The sequence below is a fragment of the Salvelinus fontinalis genome, chromosome 40 (genome assembly GCF_029448725.1).
Source record: "Salvelinus fontinalis isolate EN_2023a chromosome 40, ASM2944872v1, whole genome shotgun sequence".
Lineage (NCBI taxonomy): Eukaryota > Metazoa > Chordata > Actinopteri > Salmoniformes > Salmonidae > Salvelinus > Salvelinus fontinalis.
This window is the reverse complement of record NC_074704.1, coordinates 12,846,244-12,873,288: the sequence shown is the minus strand read 5'-3', so window position 1 is coordinate 12,873,288 and position 27,045 is coordinate 12,846,244. Positions and strand designations below refer to the sequence as shown.

The following is a 27,045-nucleotide window of genomic DNA, read 5'->3' as shown; positions in this document are numbered from 1 at the left end:
TCTTTGAATGCTCTCTCCTCCACCTCCTCCTCCTCTTTGAATGCTCTCTCCTCCGCCTCCTCCTCCTCTTTGAATGCGCGTTCCTCCTCCTCCTCCTCCTCTTTGAACGCTCTCTCCTCCACCTCCTCCTCCTCTTTGAATGCTCTCTCCTCCACCTCCTCTTTAATCCCTATCTCCTCTTCTTTGACTTCCCTCTCCTCCTCTTCCTCTTTGACTATCACATTGAGTTCCAGTGCTTGACTACAGTCCTCCAGCTTCACAGAGACCATCTCTGGGCCCCACTGTGAGCTTCTCTGTGCTGGAACACCACAGTAAGAACCCGGGGACTTGGGTTCAGACATGGAAGGCTATAGTAGGATTCAAAAGACGCACAAACAAAATGTAAGGTGAGTTTCACAACTGGAACAGCTTAGTTAATAAAGGAATATAACTAAATATTCCAACCACTAGGAATATACTAATACATTTAGCTAGCTAGCATTGCTTTGGCCAATGTACAGCTAGCGTTAGCAATGTTAAGCTAGTTGGGTAAGCATTAGCTTACTGACGAATTTTACTGTCACCTTTCTCACTAGGATGAAACGATCTACCTAGATAGACAAATTATCAGCAAGAATTTCGTCTGAAGCATTGCTGAACCAAAATGACATTTGATTTGTAATCTCTAAAATGACCAATTAGCTAATGATTAGATACTGAAATTAAATTAACTAGCTTGCTAGCCAGCCTTAGAAACAGCCTAGCTAACTAGCCATGCTAACTTACTAGCTAAGGGTTGCCAATAGATTTATGCCATCTTGAAGATGGACAATTCACACATCACACAGTTGACATTACTATCTTAATAACAAATAACGGTATCATTCACAACAGCATCTTTAAGAGTTGCTTGGTATGATCGATCAGTAGAAACGTTCGTTAGCTTGAGTAGGCATTTTAATGGCCAGTGAGTAAGCTAGATAACGTTTGCTAAAATGGCTATTGTATACACATCATTTGGTGGACGTGGACAAATAATCCGACTACTAATGTTTACATATGGAAACGTTACAGAATATTAGAAATCTAGATCGTACCCTGACACTTGACTTTGAACTGGCAGCTGTTGTTGTTCTAGCTAGCGTAACTCCTTCTTTGGTGGGGTATAACGGCGGTTGGCATCCAATATAATGTTGCATTACCGCCACCAACTGGACTGGAGAAAATAGCCATTATACTTTGTGATAGAAAAATACAAATTACCCTGCCAACTATTTGATGTCAATGTGTTGATGTTCTCCGTATCCATAGCCAGAATGATTTTGCAGTGCATGGTGATGGAAAATATGTCCTGTTATATTCATCATACCTTGGATTTTGTGGTGAATGTGATTTTTTTTTTTTTAATGGATAATGGTTTTCATACACATGCCTTGTCCATAATGTAGAGGCCTATGGGATATTCATTGAAGAGGTAAGGGAAGAGGATGGTACATTTGATATGCATAACATACCAATACTAATTAACATATCTTTGTATTTATTGGATTCACAGACTTCACCCTCCCTACACCTCTGAATATAACAGGAAACCTGTTCAATCACCACACACTGCAAAGTCGTTATGGATACGGAGAACATCAACACATTAACATCAACACAGACGATATACCGAGTGGACTTGGGGCTCTGCTGGGAGTTTACCTCATATTTAGATTATTTTTATTCTGTTTTGCCACTAAAATCATAATTAACACTGAGAACTAAAATATTGTGTTATTGTTGTTATTGTTATGCATATTAATAATAATATGGGGGAGGGGGTTACATTTTTACCCCAAAAGGTTATTTAAAAAGGTTATTTGAAGAACTTATAGGGCTTCCCCCACAGTTTCAATTTGAAGAACTCCTAAAGGATACACAAGGAACCTTTTCTTCTTAGAGTGTACAGTTGATAACCATGACAGTGAACACTAGAAAGTCAAACTTAGCCAACCTTACTGAAGCACGTCACTCTGTACTGGCAACATTCTACTACTCACAGGAGCCTCGTTCAGAACCGTTGCTAAATGTAACAGTACATATCTGCATGCACCATTTCTGACAAATCTGCACACATATACACATTTTAAGATTTATAAACTTGGCACACGCCATACAATCTAAAAATAAGAGGTTCCTGGAGTATCCTTTAGGGTCTCTTCAAATTTAAACTGTGGGGGAACCACTGTAAGTTCTTCGAAGAACCCCTTTCGCGAGGGAAGAAACGACGCTTCCTTCCTTTACACAATGGTAATCACAATTGTGAATGGTATTCCCCCCCCAGAAGTAAAACAGGAAATGACAAAATTTGTGAGAGAAATGTAGTTCTGTGTAAACGACATTACTCCCCCACTGGAGACCGGAGTTCAATCCTGTGTCCTTCCTAGTTATCTCCTTTCTGTTTCCAGCAGTCTGAATAAAATGGTCACGTCTCCCTCTCCCCTCCAGCGTTCGACGTCGCCGCAATACTAACCCTCTTACTCTGTCGGTATTGTTCATGCTATATCGCCACTGTTACGCTGTCTCGTTTTCATGTTTGTTGTTTTATTAAACGTTTCACCTGCACCTACTTCTCAACTCACAGCGTCATTGTAATAATAAAAAAAAGCTAAAACACACAAAAGGTTTAACAGAATAATGACATCAACAGTCAGTTAATACCAGGCAGATATGTACAGTGCCTTCAGAAAGTATTCATACCCCTCTTGACTTACACCATATTTTGTTGCGTTACAGCCTGAATTGAAAATGTATTAAATCGTTGTATTTCTAACCTATCTCACACAATACCCCATAATGACAAAGTGAAAACATGTTTTCAGAAATGTTTGCATATTTATTGAAAATGAAATACAGAAATATCTCATTTCCATAAGTATTCACCGCCCTGAGTCAATACATGTTAGAATTACCTTTGACAACGATTACAGCATTGCACAACTGGATTGTATAATATTTGCCCATTAATCTTTTCAGAATTCTTCAAGCTTTGTCGAATTGGTTGTTCATCATTGCTAGACAGCCATTTTCAAGTCTTTCCATAGAATTTCAAGCAGATCTAAGTCAAAATTGTATCTAGGCCACTCAGGAACATTCACTGTCTTCTTGGTAAGCAACTCCAGTGTAGATTTGGCCTTGTGCTTTAGGTTATTGTCCTGCTGAAAGGTGAATTCATCTCTCAGTGTCTGGTGGAAAGCGGACTGAACCAGGATTTCCTCTAGGATTTTGCCTGTGCTTAGCTCCAACCCATTTCTTTATCCTAAAAAAAGTCCCCAGTAATTAATGATTACAATCCCACCCATAACATGATGCAGCCACCACTATGCTTGAAAATATGGAGTGGTCTTCAGTAACGTGTTGTAGTGGATTTGCCCCAAACATAACACTTTGTATTTGGGACAAAAATGTAATTGCTTTTGCCACATGTTTTGCAGTATTACTTTAGTGCCTTGTTGCAAACAGGATGCATGTTTTGGAATATTTTTTTATTCTGTACATGCTTCCTTCTTTTCACTTTGTCAATTAGGTTTGTATTGTGGAGTAACTACAATGTTGTTGATCCATCCTCAGTTTTCTCCTATCAAAGCCATTCAACTCAGTAACTGTTTTAAAGTCTCCATTGACCACATGGTGAAATCCCTGAGTGGGTTCCTTCCTCTCCAGAAACTCAGTTAGGAAGGACACCTGTATCTTAGTAGTGACTGGATGTATTGTTACACCTTCCAAAGTGTCCCCATGTCAAATGGATATTCAATGTCTGCGTTTTGTTTTGTTTTACCCATCTACCAATAGGTGACCTTCTTTGAGAAACCCTGGAAAACCTCCCTGGTCTATGTGGTTGAATCTGTGTTTGAAATTCACTGCTCGACTAAGGGGCCTTACACATAATTACTATATATTCTGAAAGTAACGTATTGCTAACTACAGTGGCTATAGTTTTTATTACTCAAATACAAAAAGTAATTTGTTATGGTACCTCCTTAAGGACACATTTAATATTTATAGTATTGACTTATGCAGATAGAAACTGAATTGATTGTCTGGAAGAAAATACACTTTAATTCAAATGTGACCCTCTTGGCATAATTAATACTCTTTAATACATTTTCATATGAGAATGCTGAAAAACATTTCTCATTCCCACAATGAGAGCAGTGGTGTATTCTATAATGTTTCTTTAGGTCTCCTACCCGAGTGAAACATTTCCCACACTGGGAGCACTGTGTATTTTCTGATGTTGCTTTAGACTTCCTTCAACACTGAAGCTCTTCCCACATTGGGAGCAGTGGTAAAGCTTCTCTCCCGTGTGCATTTTCTGGTGTTTTTTCAGAAAATATAAACTAGTCAAACTATCCCCACATTGAGCGCAGTGGTAAGTCCTCTTACCTGTGTGAGTTAGCTGGTGTGTCTTCAGATTTGATGACTGACAAACTCTTCCCACACTGAGAGCAGTGGAAAAGCTTCTCTCCGGTGTGAGTTCTATGGTGTTTCTTCAGATCTGATGATTGAATGAAAGCCTTGCCACACTGAGAGCAGTTCTCCACCTCCTCTTTGACTGCATTCTCCACCTCCTCTTTGACTGCATTCTCCACCTCCTCGTTGACTGCGTTCTCCACCTCCTCCTCTTTGACTGCGTTCTCCTCCTCCTTCTCTTTGACTGCGTTCTCCACCTCCTCTTTGACTGCATTCTCCTCCTCCTCCTCTTTGACTGCGTTCTCCACCTCCTCTTTGACTGCATTCTCCTCCACCTCCTCTTTGACTGCGTTCTCCACCTCCTCTTTGACTGCGTTCTCCTCCTCCTCCTCTTTGACTGCGTTCTCCTCCTCCTCCTCTTTGACTGCTCTCTCCTCCACCTCCTCTTTGACTGCGTTCTCCTCCACCTCCTCTTTGACTGCGTTCTCCTCCACCTCCTCTTTGACTGCATTCTCCTCCACCTCCTCTTTGACTGCATTCTCCTCCACCTCCTCCTTGACTGCGTTCTCCACCTCCTCTTTGACTGCGTTCTCCTCCTCCTCCTCTTTGACTGCTCTATCCTCCACCTACTCTTTGACTGCTTTCTCCTCCACCTCCTCTTTGACTGCATTCTCCTCCACCTCCTCTTTGACTGCATTCTCCTCCACCTCCTCTTTGACTGCGTTCTATTCCACCTCCTCTTTGACTGCGTTCTATTCCACCTCCTCTTTGACTGCTCTCTCCTCCACCTACTCTTTGACTGCTCTCTCCTCCACCTCCTCTTTGACTGCTTTCTCCTCCACCTCCTCTTTGACTGCATTCTCCTCCACCTCCTCTTTGACTGCTCTCTCCTCCACTTCCTCTTTGACTGCGTTCTCCTCCACCTCCTCTTTGACTGCTCTCTCCTCCACTTCCTCTCTCCTCCTGCTCTTCTCTCACTCCTCTCTCCTCCACCTCCTCTTTGACTGCGTTCTCCTCCACCTCCTCTTTGACTGCGTTCTCCTCCACCTCCTCTTTGACTGCGTTCTCCTCCACCTCCTCTTTGACTGCGTTCTCCTCCACCTCCTCTTTGACTGCTCTCTCCTCCACCTCCTCTTTGACTGCTCTCTCCTCCACCTCCTCTTTCACTCCTCTCTCCTCCTGTTCTTCTCTCACTCTTCTCTCAACTGCTCTCTCCTCCACCTCCTCTTTGACTGCTCTCCCCTCCACCTCCTCTTCGACTGTTCTCTTCTCCAGCCCCTCTTTGACTCCTCTCTCCTCTTCTTTAACTTCCATCTTCTCCTCCTCTTCAGACGTGGTCGGCCATGAAGTGGATCTGTAGCTAGTATGATCAAAAGAGGCCCAAACAGCAGAAGGTGAATTCCACATAGCTGCTTAGTACAAGCTACATTACAGAGTGGTTTTCCAAAGTCGCTTGCTAGTAGATAATAGGTAGAACCTACCACACAACCAGAGCAGATTTGTGAAGGTGGTGGAGACAAAAGGCAAAACTGGAGAAACAGAAAAAAGACTCTGCACAATTTAAAGTTGTTTGCTACCTCGCTATGTCGCGCAGCACCTCGCTATGTCGCGCAGCATCTCAGTGCTGGAGTCATTACAGACCCTGGTTTGATTCCAGGCTGTATCACAACCGGCCGTGATTGGGAGTCCCATGGAGCGGTGCACAATTGGCCCAGCGTCGTCTGAGTTAGGGTTTGGCCGTGGTAGACCATCATTGTAAATTAGAATTTGTTCTTAACTGACTTGCCTAGTAAAATAAAGGTTAAATTAAAAAAATACAAAAATGTGGTAGCTACCAGTACAAGCCACATTCCATGGAGTGGTTTTCTAAAGTCGTTTGCTACCTAGCTATGTGGTGTCTAGCTAATATAAATATACACTCCGGACAGTTTATTAGGTACACCGCCCAGTTCACAAAAATGGTTCGCTCCTACAGACAGTGAGTCATGTGGCCTTGGCTTGCTATATAAAGCAGGCAAACAGGCATCGAGGCATTCAGTTACTGTTTGATTGAACGTTGCAATGGGCAAAATGAGTGACCTAAGCGACTTTAAACGTGGTATGATCACTGGAGCTAGGCGCGCCAGTTCCAGTATCTCAGAAACGGCCGGCCTCCTGGGCTTTTCACGCACGACAGTGTCATGATGGAGCAGTATAACGGTGGTCTACTGTTGTCGCGATTCTAGGAAGTAAGGAAGTAAAGGAAACAATACTAGATGACCCGGTACTAGATGGGTGTACATAATAAACTGTATATTACATTAGTTATTTTTTTCAAGTTGTTTGCTACCTAGCTATGTGATAGCTAGCTAGTACACGCTGCATTCCATAGAAGTGTTTGCTAGCTAGTACATGCTGCATTCCATAGTGTTTGCTAGCTATGTGGTAGCTAGCTAGTACACGCTGCATTCTATAGTGTTTGCTAGCTATGTGGTAGCTAGCTAGTACACGCTGCATTCCATAGTGTTTGCTAGCTATGTGGTAGCTAGCTAGTACACGCTGCATTCCATAGTGCTTGCTAGCTATGTGGTAGCTAGCTAGTACACGCTGCATTCCATAGTGTTTGCTAGCTATGTGGTAGCTAGCTAGTACACGCTGCATTCCATAGTGTTTGCTAGCTATGTGGTAGCTAGCTAGTACACGCTGCATTCCATAGTGTTTGCTAGCTATGTGGTAGCTAGCTAGTACACGCTGCATTCCATAGTGTTTGCTAGCTATGTGGTAGCTAGCTAGTACACGCTGCATTCCATAGTGTTTGCTAGCTATGTGGTAGCTAGCTAGTACACGCTGCATTCCATAGTGTTTGCTAGCTTTGTGGTAGCTAAGGTGAATGTATATTTAATTTATTTCCGGTATGGGACCTCCTATGTGTACATACGCTTGCACATGCACCAAAATAATTAATGGGCCTAATCATATAATTACATATAGAATCCCTATTAATTCAATAGCATCTCTGTGGGCTTAGTTATATAATTACATTAAGAATCCCTTTAAATTCAATAGCATCTCTGTGGACCTAGTCATTGTCATGACTCTCTCTCCTTGGTGAGGATCATAGGTGCCAGATCAGCTCGGCACAGGGCTGACAGATAGCCCTATAGGATGTTCAAACAATATGAAGAATGATGAAACTATGTTCCAAAAGATGGAAATGTGAGTTTATTCTTATGAGACAATGGTTTTTCATGTCTGTTGCACACTCACTAAGCCAAGCCCCTAATGAGGTCAGAGTTCGTGTCCACATGATGGAACCGCCCTCCAAGGCCAGAGTGCTTAAAAGGACTCGCTGAGAATTTAAATACAGACCAGAGAACGTGAGGACGTGGTCCACGTGTTGAAATGGTTAAAACTACATGACCAGAAAATGGTAAGACCCTCTGAAAAGACGAGAGGGAAGAACAGAATCCTCTCACCACTGTGTGGGTCATGTGAAGTATCCATTCCTAAGAACACTCCAAGACAAAGAAGCCACCAACTAAGAAGGACATTGTGACCTCTGGTGGACAACCATAGACTTACATCGAACTACTCCCCATAGACGGATCGAGTGGTTTCAACAGAGACGACAGATAAAGACATCTACGCGTAAATATGTTGCATTTCTAATCTGAATGAGCAGTTGTTAGGGTGCTAAATGTTCATATTCCAGGGAGCGTAGCTTCCAAATGCATGTAAGATAAGTTGACTCTTGTCTGTCTCCCTCATCCCCCATGAGATTCTCATCACAAAATTGTCCAAGTTCAACTTTTCCCCCGATGCCTTGAGATGGATGAAATCATACCTTGAAGGCAGAACTCAGTGTGTCAGAGTGAGCAATGAGCTGTCGCCCACTCTTAGCTATGATGTGGGTGTGCCCCAAGGGTCAATACTGGGGCCCCTCCTGTTCAACCTGTACATTAATGATCTGCCTTCTGTCTGTACTGGGTCTGAAGTTCAAATGTATGCAGATGATACAGTGATATATGTGCATGCAAAGAGCAAACAACAAGCTGCACAAGAACTCACTACTGTAATGGTCCAGGTTACAAAGTGGCTCAGTGACTCGTGTTTGCATCTCAATGTGAAAAAAACTGTTTGCATGTTCTTCACAAAGAGGGCAACAGATGCTACTGAGCCAGATGTCTGTGTCAGGGGAGAAGCTCCAGGTGGTATCTGATTTTAAGTACCTTGGCATCATACTTGATTCCAACCTCTCTTTTAAAAAGCATGTGAAAAAGGTAATTCAAATAACCAAATTCAACCTAGCTAATTTCCGATTTATACGAAATATTTTGACTACAGAGGTAGCAAAACTGTACTTCAAATCTATGATACTCCCCCACTTAACATACTGCTTGACTAGTTGGGCCCAAGCTTGCTGTACAACAGTAAGACCTATTCAGTCTGTCTACAAACAGGCTCTCAAAGTGCTTGATAGGAAGCCCAATAGCCACCATCACTGTCACATCCTCAGAAAGCATGAGCTCCTGAGTTGGGAAAATCTTGTGCAATACACTGATGCATGTCTTGTATTCAAGATTCTAAATGGCTTGGCTCCCCCTCCACTCAGTATTTTTGTTAAACAGAAAACCCAAACATATGGCAGCAGATCCACAAGGTCTGCCATGAGAGGTGACTGTGTAGTTCCCCTAAGGAAAAGCACCTTTAGTAAATCCGCTTTTTCTGTGAGAGCTTCCCATGTCTGGAATACACTGCCATCAGACACACATAACTGCACCACATATCACACTTTCACAAAATGCTTGAAGACATGGCTAAAGGTCAATCAGATTTGTGAACATGGTCCCTAGCTGTGTGTTGCCGCTTTCCATGTCTGTTGTCTGTAACTTGTGAGGTGTGGAAACACTTTGTTGCTTTTATGAATTTTGTCTTGCTGCTTTTTGTTCTATGTTGCTCTGCCTGTATGCTACGTCTTGCTTGTCCTATGTTGCTATGTCTGTATGCTATGTCTTGTTCTATGTTGCTATTGTCTATATTGTAATTGTTTTTAATAACCTGCCCAGGGACTGCGGTTGAAAATTAGCCGGCTGGCTAAAACCGGCACTTTTACTGAAACGTTGATTAATGTGCACTGTCCCTGTAAAAATAAAATAAACTCAAACTCAAACTCATCCCTTATCACCCCTTCCTTTCCATGGTGTTAGTCCACCAGGGACCTGTTTTCATTGCAATATGTTAGCAATCAATAACCTATACCGTGTGTGTTTATGTATTTCTGTGTGATTATTTAGTTAGTTAGGAAATAAATATTTAAGCTAATTTGTGTATTGCTGATTCATCACATAGGTTAGGGTTCTTGCAGATCCAGGAATAATGAGACTGATGAGGTAATAATTAATAATTGCCTGTTATTAATATAAGAGATATTTATAGATCTTTAGAGTTTAAGTCGGGAGATAGAAACTCGGTAAACAACTTTTCCCGTGGTGCCCCAAATTCCCAATGAGTTAATTGTTACATGATTAATTTTGAGTAACAATTAAACTTAGTAGGTAATTATTCGAGAAATAGCTGTCATCACATTAATGATAGTCACGTCACGACATCATAAAATTACATTAAGAATCCCTTTTAATTCAATAGTATCTCTGTGGGTCTAGTCATATAATTACATATATACATATAATCACTTCAAAAGGTCTGCTTTATTAGGCTACAGTCGTGAATGGAAAGAGACATCTGTTACACAAAACACCAGAAAGTGTAATGACATTTGGCGATTGTCATTATGGCAGAATTTATGCGTCCACTGCTGTCCACGTGAGTCTTGCGTCGGCCACTCATCTCTGCCTTGGCAAAATGTGATGTGGTTAGACGAGAACACTGACATTATGGAGCGTAGGCTACACCACCCGTTAAAGGCCATTGGCTCGTTGTTCATGCCTGACAGGCAGTAGTGATAAATAGTGGTCTACTAGCCTACAGTTTGACATTTTGTTTTAATTATTGTGAAAGGCTCATGTTTTACCGGTACGGCGTACCCCCACTATTTATTTTGCCGGGGAAGTCGTACCGCCTTACTTTCCCCCTGGTGGTAGCTCAAGCTACATTACATAGTTGTTTTCTACATTTTTCTTTAGACCTTTGACAGCAAGGTGGCGATGCTCGACAGGGGACCTTGACAGCTGCACGGAATACTGGCTGGAGTTGTTCTGTCCTCTCAGGTCCCCAGATCTGTGTAGGGCACTGAGTGAATTTGAATGACTGAGGATTACTTTTTTGTTTGTTTTGTATGTTGTTTTTCAGACGTTTGAGGGGGTTAAGTTTTTGTTTTTTTCCCTTTTCTATTTTGGATTTCCACCCTTTGTTTTCTGAATCCAGTAGAGTGCAGGAAAACAACTTTTCAGGTTGTAGTCCACCCTAAAACCCCACTGAAGAAGACAAAGATTTGAGCACGTGTGGGTAACTGCAGCCCAATACGGCGACCGGAGTGTGGGTGTGTCGAAAGGGGGAACGAGGTTAAATAATGACGTTAGTGAACTTCAGGTCGGAGCTCTAGAAAGATGCCCTAGTATCCGACTTGGATGACTGTTCAAAACGATTTTCCAAATCGGAGCGAACGTATTTTGACATTATAACGGTTGCAGAGTTGTCTAATGTGGCAATAGATTGTAAATTACTGGACAAGAGAGGAGATTCGTCAAATGAAATGTCTCCTCTACCAAGATACTGGTGCAGCTAGCTAACGTTAGCTAGTAACAAAAAAAAGCTACCTTTGGCTAGCAGCTAGCTACCTGCAGTAGGCCTAATGTTTACTGTGCGCCATGCAAGCTTTAGTCGCACATTATTCATCAACTCCTAAACTCACATTTAACGTTGAAAAGTCTTTGCTATTAATCGTTTGGGGAAGAAAAGGTTGAGCTCCAGTAGGACCGTAAACTTCCGTTCCGTACTAAAACCGGAAGTGACGTAATACTTGTGCTACCATCAGGTAGGTGGCTAGCAACTCCGCTTTTTCCAAGTTATAATAAATATATTTATATATATGAAACGTGACTTGATACGTTGCTGATTTAAGGATTACTGCCACTACTAGAATGCGAGAATCTAAATAGCTAAAACTCTATGAGAAAGACAGTCATAGAGCGAGCAAGCTAACAGCAGTACTAGCATCGTTAGCATAGGTGGGTGGCTGTTTTGTTTGCTGCAGTGCTGTTAACGTCAGAAGCTGGCCTTTATTGGTGAGTGCTGAAATAGTGGCAACATGTTCACAAAAATAAACCGTGATATTTCCGCCGTTATCATCATCATGTCACCTGTGCCTCCACATATCATTGCTAATTGTAGCCCTCTCTTGTATGTCTGTAAACATAAGTTCCGTAATAACGTCAAACATTATGCCTCTGCCTACCAGCTATATGCTGTGAGTAACTTATCTCCTTTCTGTCACTAGTTATGTTTCCATGAACTTGTCCAGTAATTTGTCGACATTTACAAAGTTCGCATAGAAAATAGATGCGACAGTTGCCTGGAAACCACATTGAATTCCCTAGAATTCTACATCCATCCGAAATTAGCGTTTGAATCAGGAAAGTTTCCTCTCACGACCTCTTCAAGCGAGAATGTTGAATACAAATCTATTTTAAGGTAGGCCTACCGGTTGTCCGTGCAGTTGGTCCTTTTGGCGGTAGGAATGTGAGACACATCGACAGGAAAGTATGATTACATCAACCTTTGCACAGACACCGGTAAAGTACATTAACATGTAATTGTATTCAACATTCTAGGCTATAGCGGGGTGGCAGGTAGCCTAGCGTTTGACTAGTAACCGGAAAGTTGCAAGATCGAATCCCCGAGCTGACAAGGTAAACATCTGTCGTTCTGCCCCTGAACAAGGCATTTAACCCACTGTTCCTAGGCCGTCGTTGTAAATAAGGTGTTCTTAACTGACTCGCCTAATAAAGTAAAATAGAGGTAGTGAGAGGAAACGTTCCTGATTCAAAAGCTAATTTCTTGCTGACATATCATTCTAATCAATTCAATGTTGGGTTTCCAGGCAAATGCGACAATTGCCTGTTATGGTGCGTTTCCATTCAACTATCTTGTCGAGAAAAACAGCTGGACATAATGACTTCACACCTAAAAAAACACTTTCGCTAAAACCTACAGTGTCGAAAAAAAATGTGGTTTAAGTGTTTCCATTACCCATTTTGCGCATTAATAAATTGTCGACCGCCTGTATACCCACCTATATGTTTCATGTCTCAGGTAGCCCGTAAAAGCCTGCATGGATAGAATGCAAGAATTGACTAATATTTGCCATATTCTAATAATTAATGTGCCAACATCGCCATGGTCCATGCAGTTCTCTCTAACCTTACGTGGCACTCTGCCTTCACCCTACACGTTTCAGTGATTCGCTTCTCTAACAACTGGTCCATGTGAACTACAGTCTCGACCCTGTGTTTTAACGTTTAGAAACAACAACCACTGCTACTCTCTGTCATCTATGCATTGTCACTTTAATAACTCTACCCACATGTACATACTACCTCAAATAACCGGTGCCCCCGCACATTGACTCTGTATCGGTAACCCCCTGTATATATAGTCTCCCTATTGTTTTACTCCTGCTGTTTAATTGCTTGTTACTTTTCTCTTATTCTAATCTGTATTTTTTGAAACTGCATTGTTGGTTAGGGGCTTGTAAGTAAGCATTTCACTGTAAGGTGTACGTACACCTGTTGTATTCGGCGCATGTGACATACAATTTGATAATCATCTCTCGCGATAAGGCTCTCGAAACATATGGCCCTTTCATTAGCGAGAAAAAGTTACTTCAAATAAAGATATACTTGCTGTAGCAGTTTTGCACAGATTCATACAGCGATGGGTGCCTCCATCTGACGAAACTACATTTCGAGTTACATGCTGACCAGACCGGACACGTCGCGTGCGCCGCAAAATAAATTTTGAAATCCATGGTATTCAATTATTGTGCCAACGAGCGTCTGCGAACTAAAAATAGAACTCATTCCTATTTCTGACACAGATCGCGCTGCAAGTCCTGCCTCTCCCATCTCCTCATTGGTTTATAGAAGCAGGTACCCACGTGCCATCTCATCATTGGTTATACCCACGTGGGTGATAGAAAGACAAACTGTTTTGCCGGTTGTCTTGGTAATACAATGAAAGTTTAGATGCGATCACCGTATAATTTAAACGATGAAAAACCGTCTTATGTGTGGATTAATTGTCGGAGTAGAGATCCTTGTGCATTTCAGGTAAAATAACAACTCAAAATAAATGTATGCACGATAGCGCACGCGCAGCCGGTTTGGGCAGGGTGTTATGCTTACACGGAACCCAAACCGGCTGGGCGCGTGCGCTATCGTGCATACATTTATTTTGTCCCCCTACACCAAACGCGATCACGACAAGCAGGTTAAAATATCAAAACAAACTTTGAACCAAAGACATTAATTTGGTGACAGGTCGAAAAGCATTAAACATATATGGCAATTTAACTAGTTAGGTTGCACTTGCTAGCTAATTTGTCCTATTTAGCTAGCTTGCTGTTGCTAGCTAATTTCTCCTGGGATATAAACATTGAGTTGTTATTTTACCTGAAATGCACAAGGTCCTCTACTCCGACAATTAATCCACACATAAAACGGTCAACCGAATAATTTCTAGTCATCTCTCCTCCTTCTAGGCTTTTTCATCTTTGAATTTATATTGTGATTGGCATCTACACTTTCATAGTATTACCACGACAACCGGCAAAACAGTTCGTCTTTCAATCACCCACGTGGGTATAACCAATGAGGAGATGGCACGTGGGTACCTGCTTCTATAAACCAATGAGGAGATGGGGAGAGGCAGCACTTGCAGCGCGATCTGCGTCAGAAATAGGCATGACTTCTATTTTAGCCCTTGGCAACGCAGACGCTCATTGTCGCAAGCGAGCAGTGTGAGTGCAATAATTGAAAAACAGATTTCTAAATTTATTTTGCAATGCACGCTAGATACGCTTCGAACACACCGACCGTGTGTTTGCGCAAAATAGTATGCAGCATCATCTGGATATGTATGCAACCAAAGTTCAACGTTCACCTTCTGCTGCAATTTCTGTCAAGCCGTCTACACTTACAGTTTGACGCATACGTTCAACGTATGCACAACCAAACGCACTGCAACACGATGCTGCAAGGCAAACGCAACGTTTCATTGTGTCGGGGGTGTTCGAAGCATAGCAATGTAGCACAGGTGGTCACCTCTGTTTTCTGTAAACAAACGCTGTAACATGGATATAATATGGCCATGTGGGAACACTAACCCTATGAAGGTGTTTTTTTTAGAAGTTATTTATGTTTCCAAAACAGTAATGCAAGCAATGCATGTTAATGTTTACAACAAGCATCTAGGCTCTTAACAAAACTCCCTCGGTCAGAAGATACTATCATAAATTGGCGCAAAAGCAGTTGGTGCAATGATGTATATAAACTCTGGATTGCTGATGCTGTGTATGGGCCATTGAGAGGCTTTGAAGCTGTTGGTCATCCATATTGGCACTACCTAGTAGGAGCAGTTCTCCATAGGAATGAATGGAATTCTACAGTATTTCAATCAAATGTTCAATTAGATGTATTTTTGTTTTAGTGAGGACAATAACACTAGTAATCTACTTTAATAAGGAACATGTTTTGACATATATATTTTCATATTTAGGTTACATCATTTAAAAGTATGCATTAAAATGTCTGTAATGGAATACATGTCAAAAACGAATGTAGTCATCAATACATGCCTTTCTGTAGCTTCCAAAACATTTTTTACAACGGTGGGAGAGTGTCAAGATGGCGGCACGGTGGCTTCAACACAGCGTCCTCTATTGTCATCTAGTGTCTATATTTACTGTAGATCATTGTGTAACTTGCTCTCCTGTCAATCTTAAATAATTGGATGGCGAAACTTGCCAGCCAACCAGAAAAGCAAGGCAAAGCAATTCAGGCATTCTTGAAAGTTAAGAAAGTCAGTCTTAAAAATAAACCATTTTTATATTAGAAAAAAATGATTTTGCAGGCAGTAAGCATTTACAATTAAATGTGGAGTTGTATATATTTACGTGATGACATCACGTGCCCGCGTACCTTCAACATTATCCTGCTATAATTTCTTTGAAAAAAACACTTTCCATCATTTCTCGTAGTAAAGAAAGTTAGGCAAAAGACCTCTACCCATGTCGAACAGATTGATGTTTAGAAAAGTTCTCCTAGATCTGCCGTTTCCATTACACATGTCGCAATGATATTTTTTTGCGACATTGCTGGGTCAATCGAAACCTGCCTACTGTCGCCAAAACTAAACATTTTACTTTGTGTGTGTGTACGTGCCATCACACCTACAGATAAAGCACCATATATGGATCCTCACATCAGTGTTAAAGACGAACCCACTAGTGATGATGACGTTACACACAGCTGGTGCGACCCTGTCCAGCCCTCACAAATGGACTACAGTCATGAAGGTAAACTAAGGATATGTGTTGTTATGTGTTAATAACATTTAGACTACGTTACCCAGCAGGCTATGCGGGCGCGGGAGAGTTTTCTAGCTGAAGTATATGTTAATTAAAAGTAGTTAAACCTACGCCCCGGTTTGTCATTATATAAGAAACAAACATAACAGGATATATAACATGATGTTTCCTACTTTAATTAACAGTGTTTAAGAAGTGAGGCAGTGCCACTCCTCTCATATGTTCTGTTTCATTGGGTAGGATAGAGTAGAGAGTTCTGAAAGAGAAGTGGGGCAGTGCCACTCCTCTCATGTGTTCTGTTTCATTGGGTAGGATAGAGTAGAGAGGAAAGAGTTCTGAAAGAGAAGTGGGGCAGTGCCACTCCTCTCATGTGTTCTGTTTCATTGGGTAGGATAGAGTAGAGAGGAAAGAGTTTTGAAATAAAGTGGGCCGCAGCCATACACATGCTACTGGAGTACACGGTGGTGGGACGTTACTGCCTGAAAACATGTCAGATCTCACAACGGCTGGATGGGTGTTTAACATACCAGCTAACCACATCATGTGATATATCAATTTGATGCCAGACTGAGCAGTCGATGATGTGGCACGAAACCATTGGTTGTCGCAACGCCTGCGCAGCTAGTCGGGCTGGAACACCACCTACGGTATATTTGTTCTGGAGCCAGCGGCTTAGACCGCTAGACCACCCGAGACCACATGTCTCATTTCCATGTTAAAGGATCCATGAGCACCAACATGTAAAGGTCATATGAGAATGTCAAATCTGGTGTCAAATGAAAGCTGAGTCTATATTTTTGAGAAATTGAGGCATATACAGTTGAAGTCAGAAGTTTACATACACTTAGGTTGGAGTCATTAAAACTAGTTTTTCAACCACTCCACAAATTTCTTGTTAACAAACTGTAGTTTTTGCAAGTTGGTTAGGACATCTACTTTGTGCTTGACACAAGTAATTTTTCCAACAATTGTTTACAGACAGATTATTTCACTTAATCTGTCTGTGGGTCAGAAGTTTATATACACTAAGTTGACTGCCTTTTAACAGCTTGGAAAATTCCAGAAAATGGTGTCATAGATTTAGAAGCTTCTGATAGGCCAATTTACATAATTTGAGTCAATTGGAGGTGTACCTGTGGATGCATTTCAAGGCCTACCTTCAAACTCAGTGCCTTTTTGCTTGACATCATGGGCAAATCAAAAGAAATCATCCAAGACCTCAGTTAAAAAAATTGTAGACCTCCACAAGTCTGGTTCATCCCTGGGAGCAATTTCCAAATGCCTGAAGGTACCATGTTCATCTGTACAAACAATAGTAGGCAAGTATAAACACCATGGGACCATGCAGCCATCATACCGCTCAGGAAGGAGACTCGTTCGGTCTCCTAGAGATGAATACTTTGGTGCGAAAAGTGCAAATCAATCCCAGAACAACAGCAAAGGACCTTGTGAAGATGTTGGAGGAAACAGGTACAGAGGTGTATATATATATCCACAGTGAAACGAGTCCTATATCGACATAACCTGAAAGGCCGCTCAGCAAGGAAGAAGCCACTGCTCCAAAACCGCCATAAAAAAGACAGACTATGGTTTGCAACTGCACATGGGGACAAAGATCATATGGGGGTGGCAGCATCATATTGTGGGGGTGCTTTGCTGCAGGAGGGACTGGTGCACTTCACAAAATAGATGGTGTCATGAGGGAGGAAAATTATGTGGATATATTGAAGCAACATCTCAAGACATCAGTCAGGAAGTTAAACCTTGGTCACAAATGGGTCTTCCAAATGGACAATGATCCCAAACATACTTCCACAGTTGTGGCAAAATGGCTTAAGGACAACAAAGTCAAGGTATTGGAGTGGCCAACACAAAGCCTTGAACTCAATCCAATAGAAAATTTGTGGGCAGAACTGAAAAGGCATGTGCGAGCAAGGAGGCCTACAAACCTGACTCCGTTACACCAGCTCTGTCAGGAGGAATGGACCAAAATTCACCCAACTTATTGTGGGAAGCTTGTGGAAGGCTACCTGAAATGTTTGACCCAAGTTAAACAATTCAAAGGCAATGCTACCAAATACTAATTGAGTGTATGTAAACTTCTGACCCACTGGGAATGTAATGAAATAAATAATTCTCTACTATTATTCTGACATTTCACATTCTTAAAATAAAGTGTGATCCTAACTGACCTAAGACAGGGAATTTTTACTAGGATTAAATGTCAGGAATTGTGAAAAACAGTTTTTTAAATGTATTTAGCTAAAGTGTATGTAAACTTCCGACTTCAACTGTATACTTTCCCCAACCATTTTATATCTTTAATATTTGGAATAAGCAAAGGTTTGATTTCTGCTCAAACCACAGATCGAGGACTCTAGATGTATATTGCCGTTTTAGCATGGACATTGCCATTGAGGGCTTCCACCATTTTTTTAAATAGTCAACTGGGTGGTGATTCCTATGGGTTGGGAGCATAGAGAGAGATGGAGGACGCACCTTTGCATGGGCAATCTCCCTTTTGTGAAGTAGTCAATTTTCTTCTTCACGATTGGCTGATCCCTCCTGATGACCCTGTTGGACATGACTTCAACAGGAGGGATTAGCCAATGAAGTTGGAAGTCCCACCCAGTTGACTATATTCAAATGGTGGAAGCCCTCAATGGTGCTGCACATGCTAATAAAGCCTTTTGGCCACTAGAGGCCTCTATCATTCTCTATGATTGTGAGCGTTCAGCCAATGCACAGAGCATTGTCTTCTTCAAATTGGGTTGCCTATAGTTAGTAAATGGGTTTAAGCTCTATCGCCGCCATCTAGTGGCTACAGTAAATAAATGACAAGACCGCAGCGCTGCAGGTGGCGGGAAATCACCCATATTAGCTTTACACTTTTTATTTTTTATACATCTCCCATTTGGTATGTCTCTTGTGATGCGGTTCACAGCAGCACTGACAAATGTGTTGACATGACAACTGTGTCAGAGGTTGGAACGACCCCCCCTCCTTTGTTCCATGCTGGCTGAATACCTAGTTAGCATCGAGCTGACACAGATGAAAGGGGAAACGTAGTAGTATCTTTGAGATTCTGAGATTCTTCCAACTGGGATTTAGAAATGAACCTAATTCTATTCCATCCCCAGGTGCTGTTGATAAGTCTAAGTTGGAACCAGAGGACCTTCCAGGGCTCAGTGAAGCAAGAAAACCAACATTCAATGTGATTGTCAAAGAGGAGGAGGAAGATGAGGAGGACATGGTTGACCGGGGTTGGGATGAGGAGGAGGACATGGTTGACCGAGGTTGGTGGGAACATTAGCAGTTTCATAGTAATGTCGGTACCATTGTGTTAAAGGCCCAGTTGCGGTCAAAATTCAATTTCTTTGTTTTGTGTCATATTTATACAACAGCTGATGAAACTAACACTGTACAAGTCATATACACTGCTCAACAAAATAAAGGGAACACTTAAACAACACAATGTAACTCCAAGTCAATCACACTTCTGTGAAATCAAACTGTCCACTTAGGAAGCAACACTGATTAACAATAAATTTCACATGCTGTTGTGCAAATGGAATAGACAAAAGGTGGAAATTATAGGCAATTAGCAAGACACCCCCAATAAAGGAGTGGTTCTGCAGGTGGTGACCACAGACCACTTCTCAGTTCCTATGCTTCCTGGCTGATGTTTTGGTCACTTTTGAATGCTGGCGGTGCTTTCACTCTAGTGGTAGCATGAGACGGAGTCTACAACCCACACAAGTGGCTCAGGTAGGGCAGCTCATCCAGGATGGCACATCAGTGCGAGCTGTGGCAAGAAGGTTTGCTGCGTCTGTCAGCGTAGTGTCCAGAGCATGGAGGCGCTACCAGGAGACAGGCCAGTACATCAGGAGATGTGGAGGAGGCCGTAGGAGGGCAACAACCCAGCAGCAGGACCGCTACCTCCGCCTTTGTGCAAGGAGGAGCACTGCCAGAGCCCTGCAAAATGACCTCCAGCAGGCCACAAATGTGCATGTGTCTGCTCAAACGGTCAGAAACAGACTCCATTAGGGTGGTATGAGGGCCCGACGTCCACAGGTGGGGGTTGTGCTTACAGCCCAACACCGCGCAGGACGTTTGGCATTTGCCACAGAACACCAAGATTGGCAAATTCGCCACTGGCGCCCTGTGCTCTTCACAGATGAAAGAAGGTTCACACGCACATGTGACAGACGTGACAGAGTCTGGAGACGCCGTGGAGAACGTTCTGCTGCCTGCAACATCCTCTAGCATGACCGGTTTGGCGGTGGGTCAGTCATGGTGTGGGGTGGCATTTCTTTGGGGGGCCGCACAGCCCACCATGTGCTCGCCAGAGGTAGCCTGACTGCCATTAGGTACCAAGATGAGATCCTCAGACCCCTTGTGAGACCAAATGCTGGTGCGGTTGGCCCTGGGTTCCTCCTAACGCAAGACAATGCTAGACCTCATGTGGCTGGAGTGTGTCAGCAGTTCCTGCAAGAGGAAGGCATTGATGCTATGGACTGGCCCGCCCGTTCCCCAGACCTGAATCCAATTGAGCACATCTGGGACATCATGTCTCGCTCCATCCACCAACGCCACGTTGCACCACAGACTGTCCAGGAGTTGGCAGATGCTTTAGTCCAGGTCTGGGAGGAGATCCCTCAGGAGACCATCCGCCACCTCATCAGGAGCATACCCAGGCGTTGTAGGGAGGTCATACAGGCACGTGGAGGCCACACACACTACTGAGCCTCATTTTGACTTGTTCTAAGGACATTACATCAAAGTTGGATCAGCCTGTAGTGTGGTTTTCCACTTTAATTATGAGTGTAACACCAAATCCAGACCTCCATGGGTTGATAAATTTGATTTCCATTGATAATTTTTGTGTGATTTTGTTGTCAGCACATTCAACTATGTAAAGAAAAAAGTATATAATAAGAATATTTCATTCATTCAGATCTAGGATGTGTTATTTTAGTGTTCCCTTTATTTTTTTGAGCAGTGTATATATGATCAGTGTTATTTCTTGGTAGTAGCTGGTTGAAAATGCCATCTACACCAGGGGTGGGTAGTTCCAGTCCTCAAGGGCCTGATTGGTGTCACAGGACTGGAGTTGCCCACCCCTGACATCCTATTTGGGCTGCAAGCCCCCAGTCGGGATCAATATGACAACAGCCACTTCAAGTGCAGGGCGCGAAATTCAAAATCTATTTTTTTTTTAATATTTAACTTTCACACATTAACAAGTCCAATACAGCATTTGAAAGACAAACATCTTGTCAATCCAGCCAACATGTCCGATTTTTTAAATGTTTTACAGAGAAAACACCACATATATTTATGTTAGCTCACCACCAAATAAAAAAGAGGACAGACAAGTAGGAGCAGCACAAGTAGGATTCAAGTAGCATGCACAAGCCAACCTAACTAACCTAGAACCAACCTAAACAACCTAGAAAAAACTACCTCAGATGACAGTCCTATAACATGTTACACAATAAATCTATGTTTTGTTCATAAAATGTGCATATTTTAGCTATAAATCAGTTTTACATTACTGCTCCCATCATAGCTACAGTCTGAAATCGCACGGGAGTAGCCAGAGAAAATACAGACACCAACGTCAACTACTAATTACACCTCATAAAACATTTCAGAAAAATATATGGTGGATAGCTAATGAAAGACAAAGATCGTGTGAATAGAGCCAATATTTCCGATTTTTGAAGTGTTTTACAGCGAAAACACAATATATCGTTATATTAGCTTACTACATTAGCTAGCATACGGCAGCATTGATTCTAGTCAAACGGTAGCGTAGCACAGTTCGACAGATATATGAAAAAGCATCCCAAATTGGGTCCTTATCTTTGTTGATATTCCATCAGAATGTTGTAAAAGGGTCCATTGTCCAGTACAGTCTTTGTTTGGGTTCCAGAACGAACTATTTCCCTCTTGTATTAGCAAACACACTGGCCGTGCGGCGCTAATCTCTCTTTCTTCAAACAATTCTTGCGTCACATCACGTCTAAAGTCCAGAATAAATTTCAATAATATAATTAAACTATATTGAAAAAACATACTTTAGGATGATTTTGTGACATGTATCAAATAATATCAAAGCCAGAGCTCATATTCACCTTTAACGAGCGTTGTCCACGAGCCGAGTCATTGTTCTATTTCGTGGCCAGAAAAAAATCTAAAGTGCGCATGTCTCACTCCAAGATGTTGTGTTCAGTCCCTGGATGAGATATTCAACTGCTTCCTGCTCTCACTTCCGCATTACACCCAGAGGAAGGCGTATGACGTGTTTCTACGGTCCTAAGTGACATGACCTTTTATAGACAAGTTCTTAAAGAGAGACATCGCATTTGGAAATCTCAATTCCGGATAGGAAATGGGCTGTAAAAATAGTTCTGTTCCACTTAGAGGAATAATTCAAACGTTTTTAGAAACTAGAGACTGTTTTCTATCCAATAGTAGTAAATATATGCATATTGTAAGATCAAAAATTTCTTAAGAGGCCGTTTGAAAATGTGCACATATTTTCCAGTTTTTCAATATTCACCCTGCAGCCATAAGAAGATATACACCTAATCAGCAGGTTTTGTATGGGGGGAGTTAATAGACCAATAACAGAGTCCCAAACCTCTCTGCCAATAACAGATAGTTTTCAGGTGATTGGCTGATCACCCATTCGGTGATCACCCATTTCCCTCCCATTCGGCCCCTCCAATTAGAACCCTCACTCAGACCACTCCCAGACAGAACTAGCAAAATTCTTGCATGACATTTTTTTTTTTTGTTGCTAAAAAGCTATTTTTGTTTCTTTTTGACATCTTTAATGGGAAACTATTACAGTAAGGTACTTAATTGTTACTAAGAAATTATTTGATATTCAGTCAGAAATGGCTGCATTGGGCCTTTTAATAGTATATGTCACTTACATTGATTGTGTAATATGCCCCACATTGAGTGACCGCCCGCCCAATGACTATCTGTGTCTTGTCTCTCACTCACACTCACACTTTTTGTTTACTCTGAACTGAACAATTCTAGCCTGGTTAATCCAGACACTAACCAATGTTTTAACCAGGTTAATCTATTCCCTTGTCTGTCTAGGTTCAGACACTGACTACACACCAAGTCCCACTGTGGTAGTGAAGGTGGGAGAACCCAAACCACCAACAAAGAATAAGAACACAGTAAAGAAACTTCACCAGTGCCCCGACTGTGGTAAAACCTTTGAGAGGCTGTCGCGTCTGAAGAGGCACGAGCCATCACACTTGAGGAAGAGCAAGCACCCGTGCCCTGACTGCAACCAGTCTTTTGGCAACCTCTCAGTCCTGAAGAAACACAGGGCAACACACAAGAGCACCGAGAAGCTGACTCACCAGTGTCAACAATGTGGCAAGACGTTTGAGAAGCTATCGCGCCTCAGAAGGTAAGCCAGAACACCAAAGACCCATTTCTGTTCTGTAAAAAGTTTATGGACAATTACCGGTAACTGTGTAGACAATAACAATAGTGTTCTAATCTAAGGCACCAGCCCGTACACCAGAGGAGAAAGAGGATGGACCACCCGTGTCCTAAATGTGGCAAGACCTTCAAGAAGTTATCCGGCCTGGTTCTGCATGAGCGAGGACACACCGGAGAGAAACCGTTCCCTTGCTCCCAGTGCGGGAAGAGCTTTGCCGACAACCGTCACCGGAAAGTGCACGAGCAGGCTCACCAAGGGAAGCTGGAGAGACCCCACCGCTGCGCTGACTGCGGGATCTGCTTCCCCAAACCATCCGAGCTTCGACGGCACCAACGCGCACACACGGGAGAGAAACCGCACCGCTGCCCTGACTGTGGGAAGGCCTATTCCCGGTCAGAGACTCTGAAGAGGCACCTTCTCATCCACACGGGGGAGAGACCTCACCTCTGCACCGATTGTGGGAAAAGCTTCATCGAATTGCAGCAGTTGAAATCCCACCAGCGGATTCACACTGGAGAGAAACCATTCCACTGCCCCGTGTGTGGGAAGGGTTTCTCACAGAGGGGTAACATGAAGGCACACCATCGGACTCACACAGGGGAGAAACTTCACCACTGTGCCGACTGCGGGGCCAGTCTCTCCACATCTTCTAGTTTAAAAGAGCATCAGCTCATTCACACAGGAGAGAGGCCCTTCCAGTGTCTGGTCTGTGGCAAACGCTTTCTGCACATCTGGAGACTCAGAAAACACCAGAAGACACACACCGGACACACATAAGGAAGACGTCTCTGTATGCTTTGAAAGAGCAGCAACTGTAGTGTTGTACTACTACTACTAATATTAATACTACTAATATTAATACTAGGATTGTGGGTTCAATTCCTGGGACCACCCATACATGAATGTGTGCATGCATTACTGACTGACTGTAAGTTGCTTTGGATAAAAGCATCTGCTAAATGGCTGTTATTATAAATATCAGCAACCCAGAATCAACCAAAATAATTTAATTAACTTTAATAGCTTGCAGTAGGGATCTGCTTGTGAGTATTCAAACTACATATGTGTACAGAGGGGGTGTACTACAAAGCAGGATCAATTAGTTATCCAGCTAACTTTGATAAGCAACCAGAAATATATCTATTGATTTTTCTGACTAATTAATACATTCAACATTAGATATGCGTTGTTGGTTGAGTCAGTTAAACAATGCCAATTCCAAGCTTATCTTTCTAAAACAAGTAAAGGTCATATCAGAATATTTCGACAAGCTGGCTAACTCCTTGAATCGGCTTTGTAGTTTACCCCTCTGGTCTTCGCCTTGTCCCATTTTAATGAACACTGAACAATGCTCTTTATACGTATGACATAACAATTTTAATGGTACATTTAATAGTCTTATGTTTTGTTTGTGTGTGTGTGTACACATTTTACTGTACTTGTGAGTACCAGAAGTCCTCATGAATAGTAAACTAACTAAAATTCAGAGAAGTAAGGACTTTTTGGCAGTCTTCACTTGTAAAAAGGTTATTTTAGGCTTAGGGGTTAGGTTTACAGTTAGGGTTAGGGGTTATTGTTTAGCGGTTAGGAAAAATAGGATTTTGAATGGGAATCAATTGTTGGTCCCCAAAAAGTCCTGCAATGAAGCCCATTATCTGTAGTCTAGGTACCAGTCTCTTCAGCTAACATCCCACTCCTCGTCATTGCCAAAGAGGCTGGCCTTTCAGCCATAGAAATATGAATAGAAAGGTGTCTACATTCAAGTCAATGATGGCATAATGGGTGGACTGGCACCCATTTTGAGTGTATCCATGCCAGGAAGTAAAAGCAGGAAGTGTACCCTTTAATCTGTGCTGTGATTTGTTGAGTGAAATAAACTGACGTAAAAAAAAATACATTCCATTGGATGAGCCACATCAGTTAGTATCATTTGAATGAACATTTTACATTACCATGGCAACCCAGCATCCGTTGATGGAACATTCAAAAATACCATTAACATTATTGCATCACAATAGAAGGCAGCCATTATTTGCGAGTGTACCCATGAGTTTGTCAGGGTTAGAGCTTCCAAGCCCATTCTATTCATATTTCTATGCTTTCAGCAATCTGTGTTCAATACGCACTGGATTTACGGCGGAGTTGCTCATTGGTTGTTGGAAATAACATTCATATTTTCCATGACAACGTGTCGAGCCTCGGAATTAGAATACAAAGTAAAAACAACATTTAGCTGTTAGCTAGGCAAGTTGTTATTTTTAGGTTTAAAAATCTAAACTGAGGTTTTGTGGTTGGAATTGAAGTAGGTATTTACTTCATTTAAATTCCAGTCATTTCAGTACACTGAAATGTCAATACTTTTCAATGAGGGAAATGTGGAATTGTGTTTACTTTCTGAATTGACTGGACTTGACCCCAACCCTGCACAAAAGCCCATTTTTGTCCTCGAGGCTTCCACACCGTTGACTTCCACGCCGTTGACTTTTTTATTTTTATTCCATTGAGGCCCCCATTATTATCCAAATAATGGCCATTCTGCACAACAAAAACATTCAGACAGGCCCACCCACTGGGCTAAAGATGGACTAGACCATCACTGTTGCCAATCGACCCTATATTATAAGCTACCATTGCCTTGCCCCAGTCATTCTATAAGTATACAATGATATACTTTGTATGGTAGGGTATACTTTATTCTGTAGACACTAGGATATACACTGATAGGTTACATTATGATTACAGTATGCTGGATTCTAGTATATACTCTGATAGTTTATTATTATTCTACTAGATTCTAGGATATACTCATAGGTTACATTATGATTATACTGGTTTCTAGGATATACTCGTGAAAGGTTACATTTGGATTCTACTAGATTCTAGGATATACTCATAGGTTACATTATGATTATACTGGTTTCTAGGATATACTCGTGATAGGTTACATTTGGATTCTACTAGATTCTAGGATATACTCATAGGTTACATTATGATTATACTGGTTTCTAGGATATACTCGTGATAGGTTACATTTGGATTCTACTAGATTCTAGGATATACTCTGACAGGTAACATTATGATTCTAGAATGTATTCTGATAGGTTACATTATGATTCTACTAGATTCTAGGATATACTCTGATAGTTTACTGCCTAGAAGGCCAGCACCCCGAAATCGCCTCTTCACTGTTGACGTTGAGACTGGTGTTTTGTGGGTACTATTTAATGAAGCTGCCAGTTGAGGACTTGTGAGGCGTCTGTTTCTCAAACTAGACACGAATGTACTTGTCCTCTTGTTCAGTTGTGCACTGGGGTGCTCCCACACCTCTCTATTCTGGCGCTGTTCTGTGAAGAGAGTAGTACATAGCGTTGTATGAGATCTTCAGTTTCTTGACAATTTCTCGCATGGAATAGCCTTAATTTCTCAGAACAAGAATAGACTGACGAGTTTCAGAAGAGAGTTCTTTGTTTCTGGCCATTTTGAGCCTGTAATCGAACCCACAAATGATGATGCTCCAAATACTCAACTAGTCTAAAGAAGGCCAGTTTAATTGCTTCTTTAATCAGAACAGTTTTCAGCTGTGCTAACATAATTGCAAAAGGGTTTT

The 27,045-nt window shown here is 42.0% G+C and overlaps 2 protein-coding genes across 4 annotated transcripts; one reads left to right on the top strand and one right to left on the bottom strand.

The window, feature by feature from the left end:
- Positions 1 to 164: 164 nt before the first annotated feature.
- LOC129839276 (probable inactive protein kinase DDB_G0270444) lies at positions 165 to 12,857 on the bottom strand. Its single transcript, XM_055906586.1, has 3 exons — positions 12,793 to 12,857; positions 4,408 to 5,049; positions 165 to 347 (listed from the first exon to the last, which is right to left on the bottom strand). The coding sequence occupies exons 1-3, from the start codon at positions 12,855 to 12,857 to the stop codon at positions 257 to 259; spliced, it is 798 nt and encodes a 265-aa protein (XP_055762561.1). The 3' UTR covers positions 165 to 256.
- On the top strand, positions 10,558 to 25,654 carry LOC129839351 (zinc finger protein 501-like). 3 transcript variants are annotated; one of them, XM_055906734.1, is made up of 5 exons: positions 10,558 to 10,872; positions 15,827 to 15,946; positions 19,099 to 19,254; positions 23,081 to 23,402; positions 23,501 to 25,654. In XM_055906734.1, exons 2-5 carry the CDS (start codon positions 15,841 to 15,843, stop codon positions 24,213 to 24,215), a joined length of 1,299 nt encoding a protein of 432 aa, XP_055762709.1. In that variant the 5' UTR covers positions 10,558 to 10,872; positions 15,827 to 15,840; the 3' UTR covers positions 24,216 to 25,654. The 3 variants fall into 3 exon arrangements, with proteins under 3 accessions (XP_055762709.1, XP_055762708.1, XP_055762707.1); XM_055906733.1 differs by lacking the exon at positions 10,558 to 10,872 and adding an exon at positions 10,879 to 11,407; XM_055906732.1 differs by lacking the exon at positions 10,558 to 10,872 and adding an exon at positions 10,879 to 11,657.
- Positions 25,655 to 27,045: the final 1,391 nt, after the last annotated feature.

What these genes read in the sequence shown, in the direction of transcription:
- LOC129839276 (XM_055906586.1), bottom strand. Translation starts at nt 12,857, where the DNA reads ATGGACCAGTTGTTAGAGAAGCGAATCACTGAAACGTGTAGGGTGAAG. An exon ending in AAGGCAGAGTGCCACGTAAG is followed by an intron (nt 5,050 to 12,792) that starts GTTAGAGAGAAC and finishes GGTGGAGGATAG; the next exon opens with AGCAGTCAAAGAGGAGGAGG. An exon ending in ACACCAGCTAACTCACACAG is followed by an intron (nt 348 to 4,407) that starts GTAAGAGGACTT and finishes ATCCTACTATAG; the next exon opens with CCTTCCATGTCTGAACCCAA.
- LOC129839351 (XM_055906734.1), top strand. Translation starts at nt 15,841, where the DNA reads ATGGATCCTCACATCAGTGTTAAAGACGAACCCACTAGTGATGATGAC. An exon ending in AATGGACTACAGTCATGAAG is followed by an intron (nt 15,947 to 19,098) that starts GTAAACTAAGGA and finishes TTCCATCCCCAG; the next exon opens with GTGCTGTTGATAAGTCTAAG. An exon ending in AAGCTATCGCGCCTCAGAAG is followed by an intron (nt 23,403 to 23,500) that starts GTAAGCCAGAAC and finishes TTCTAATCTAAG; the next exon opens with GCACCAGCCCGTACACCAGA.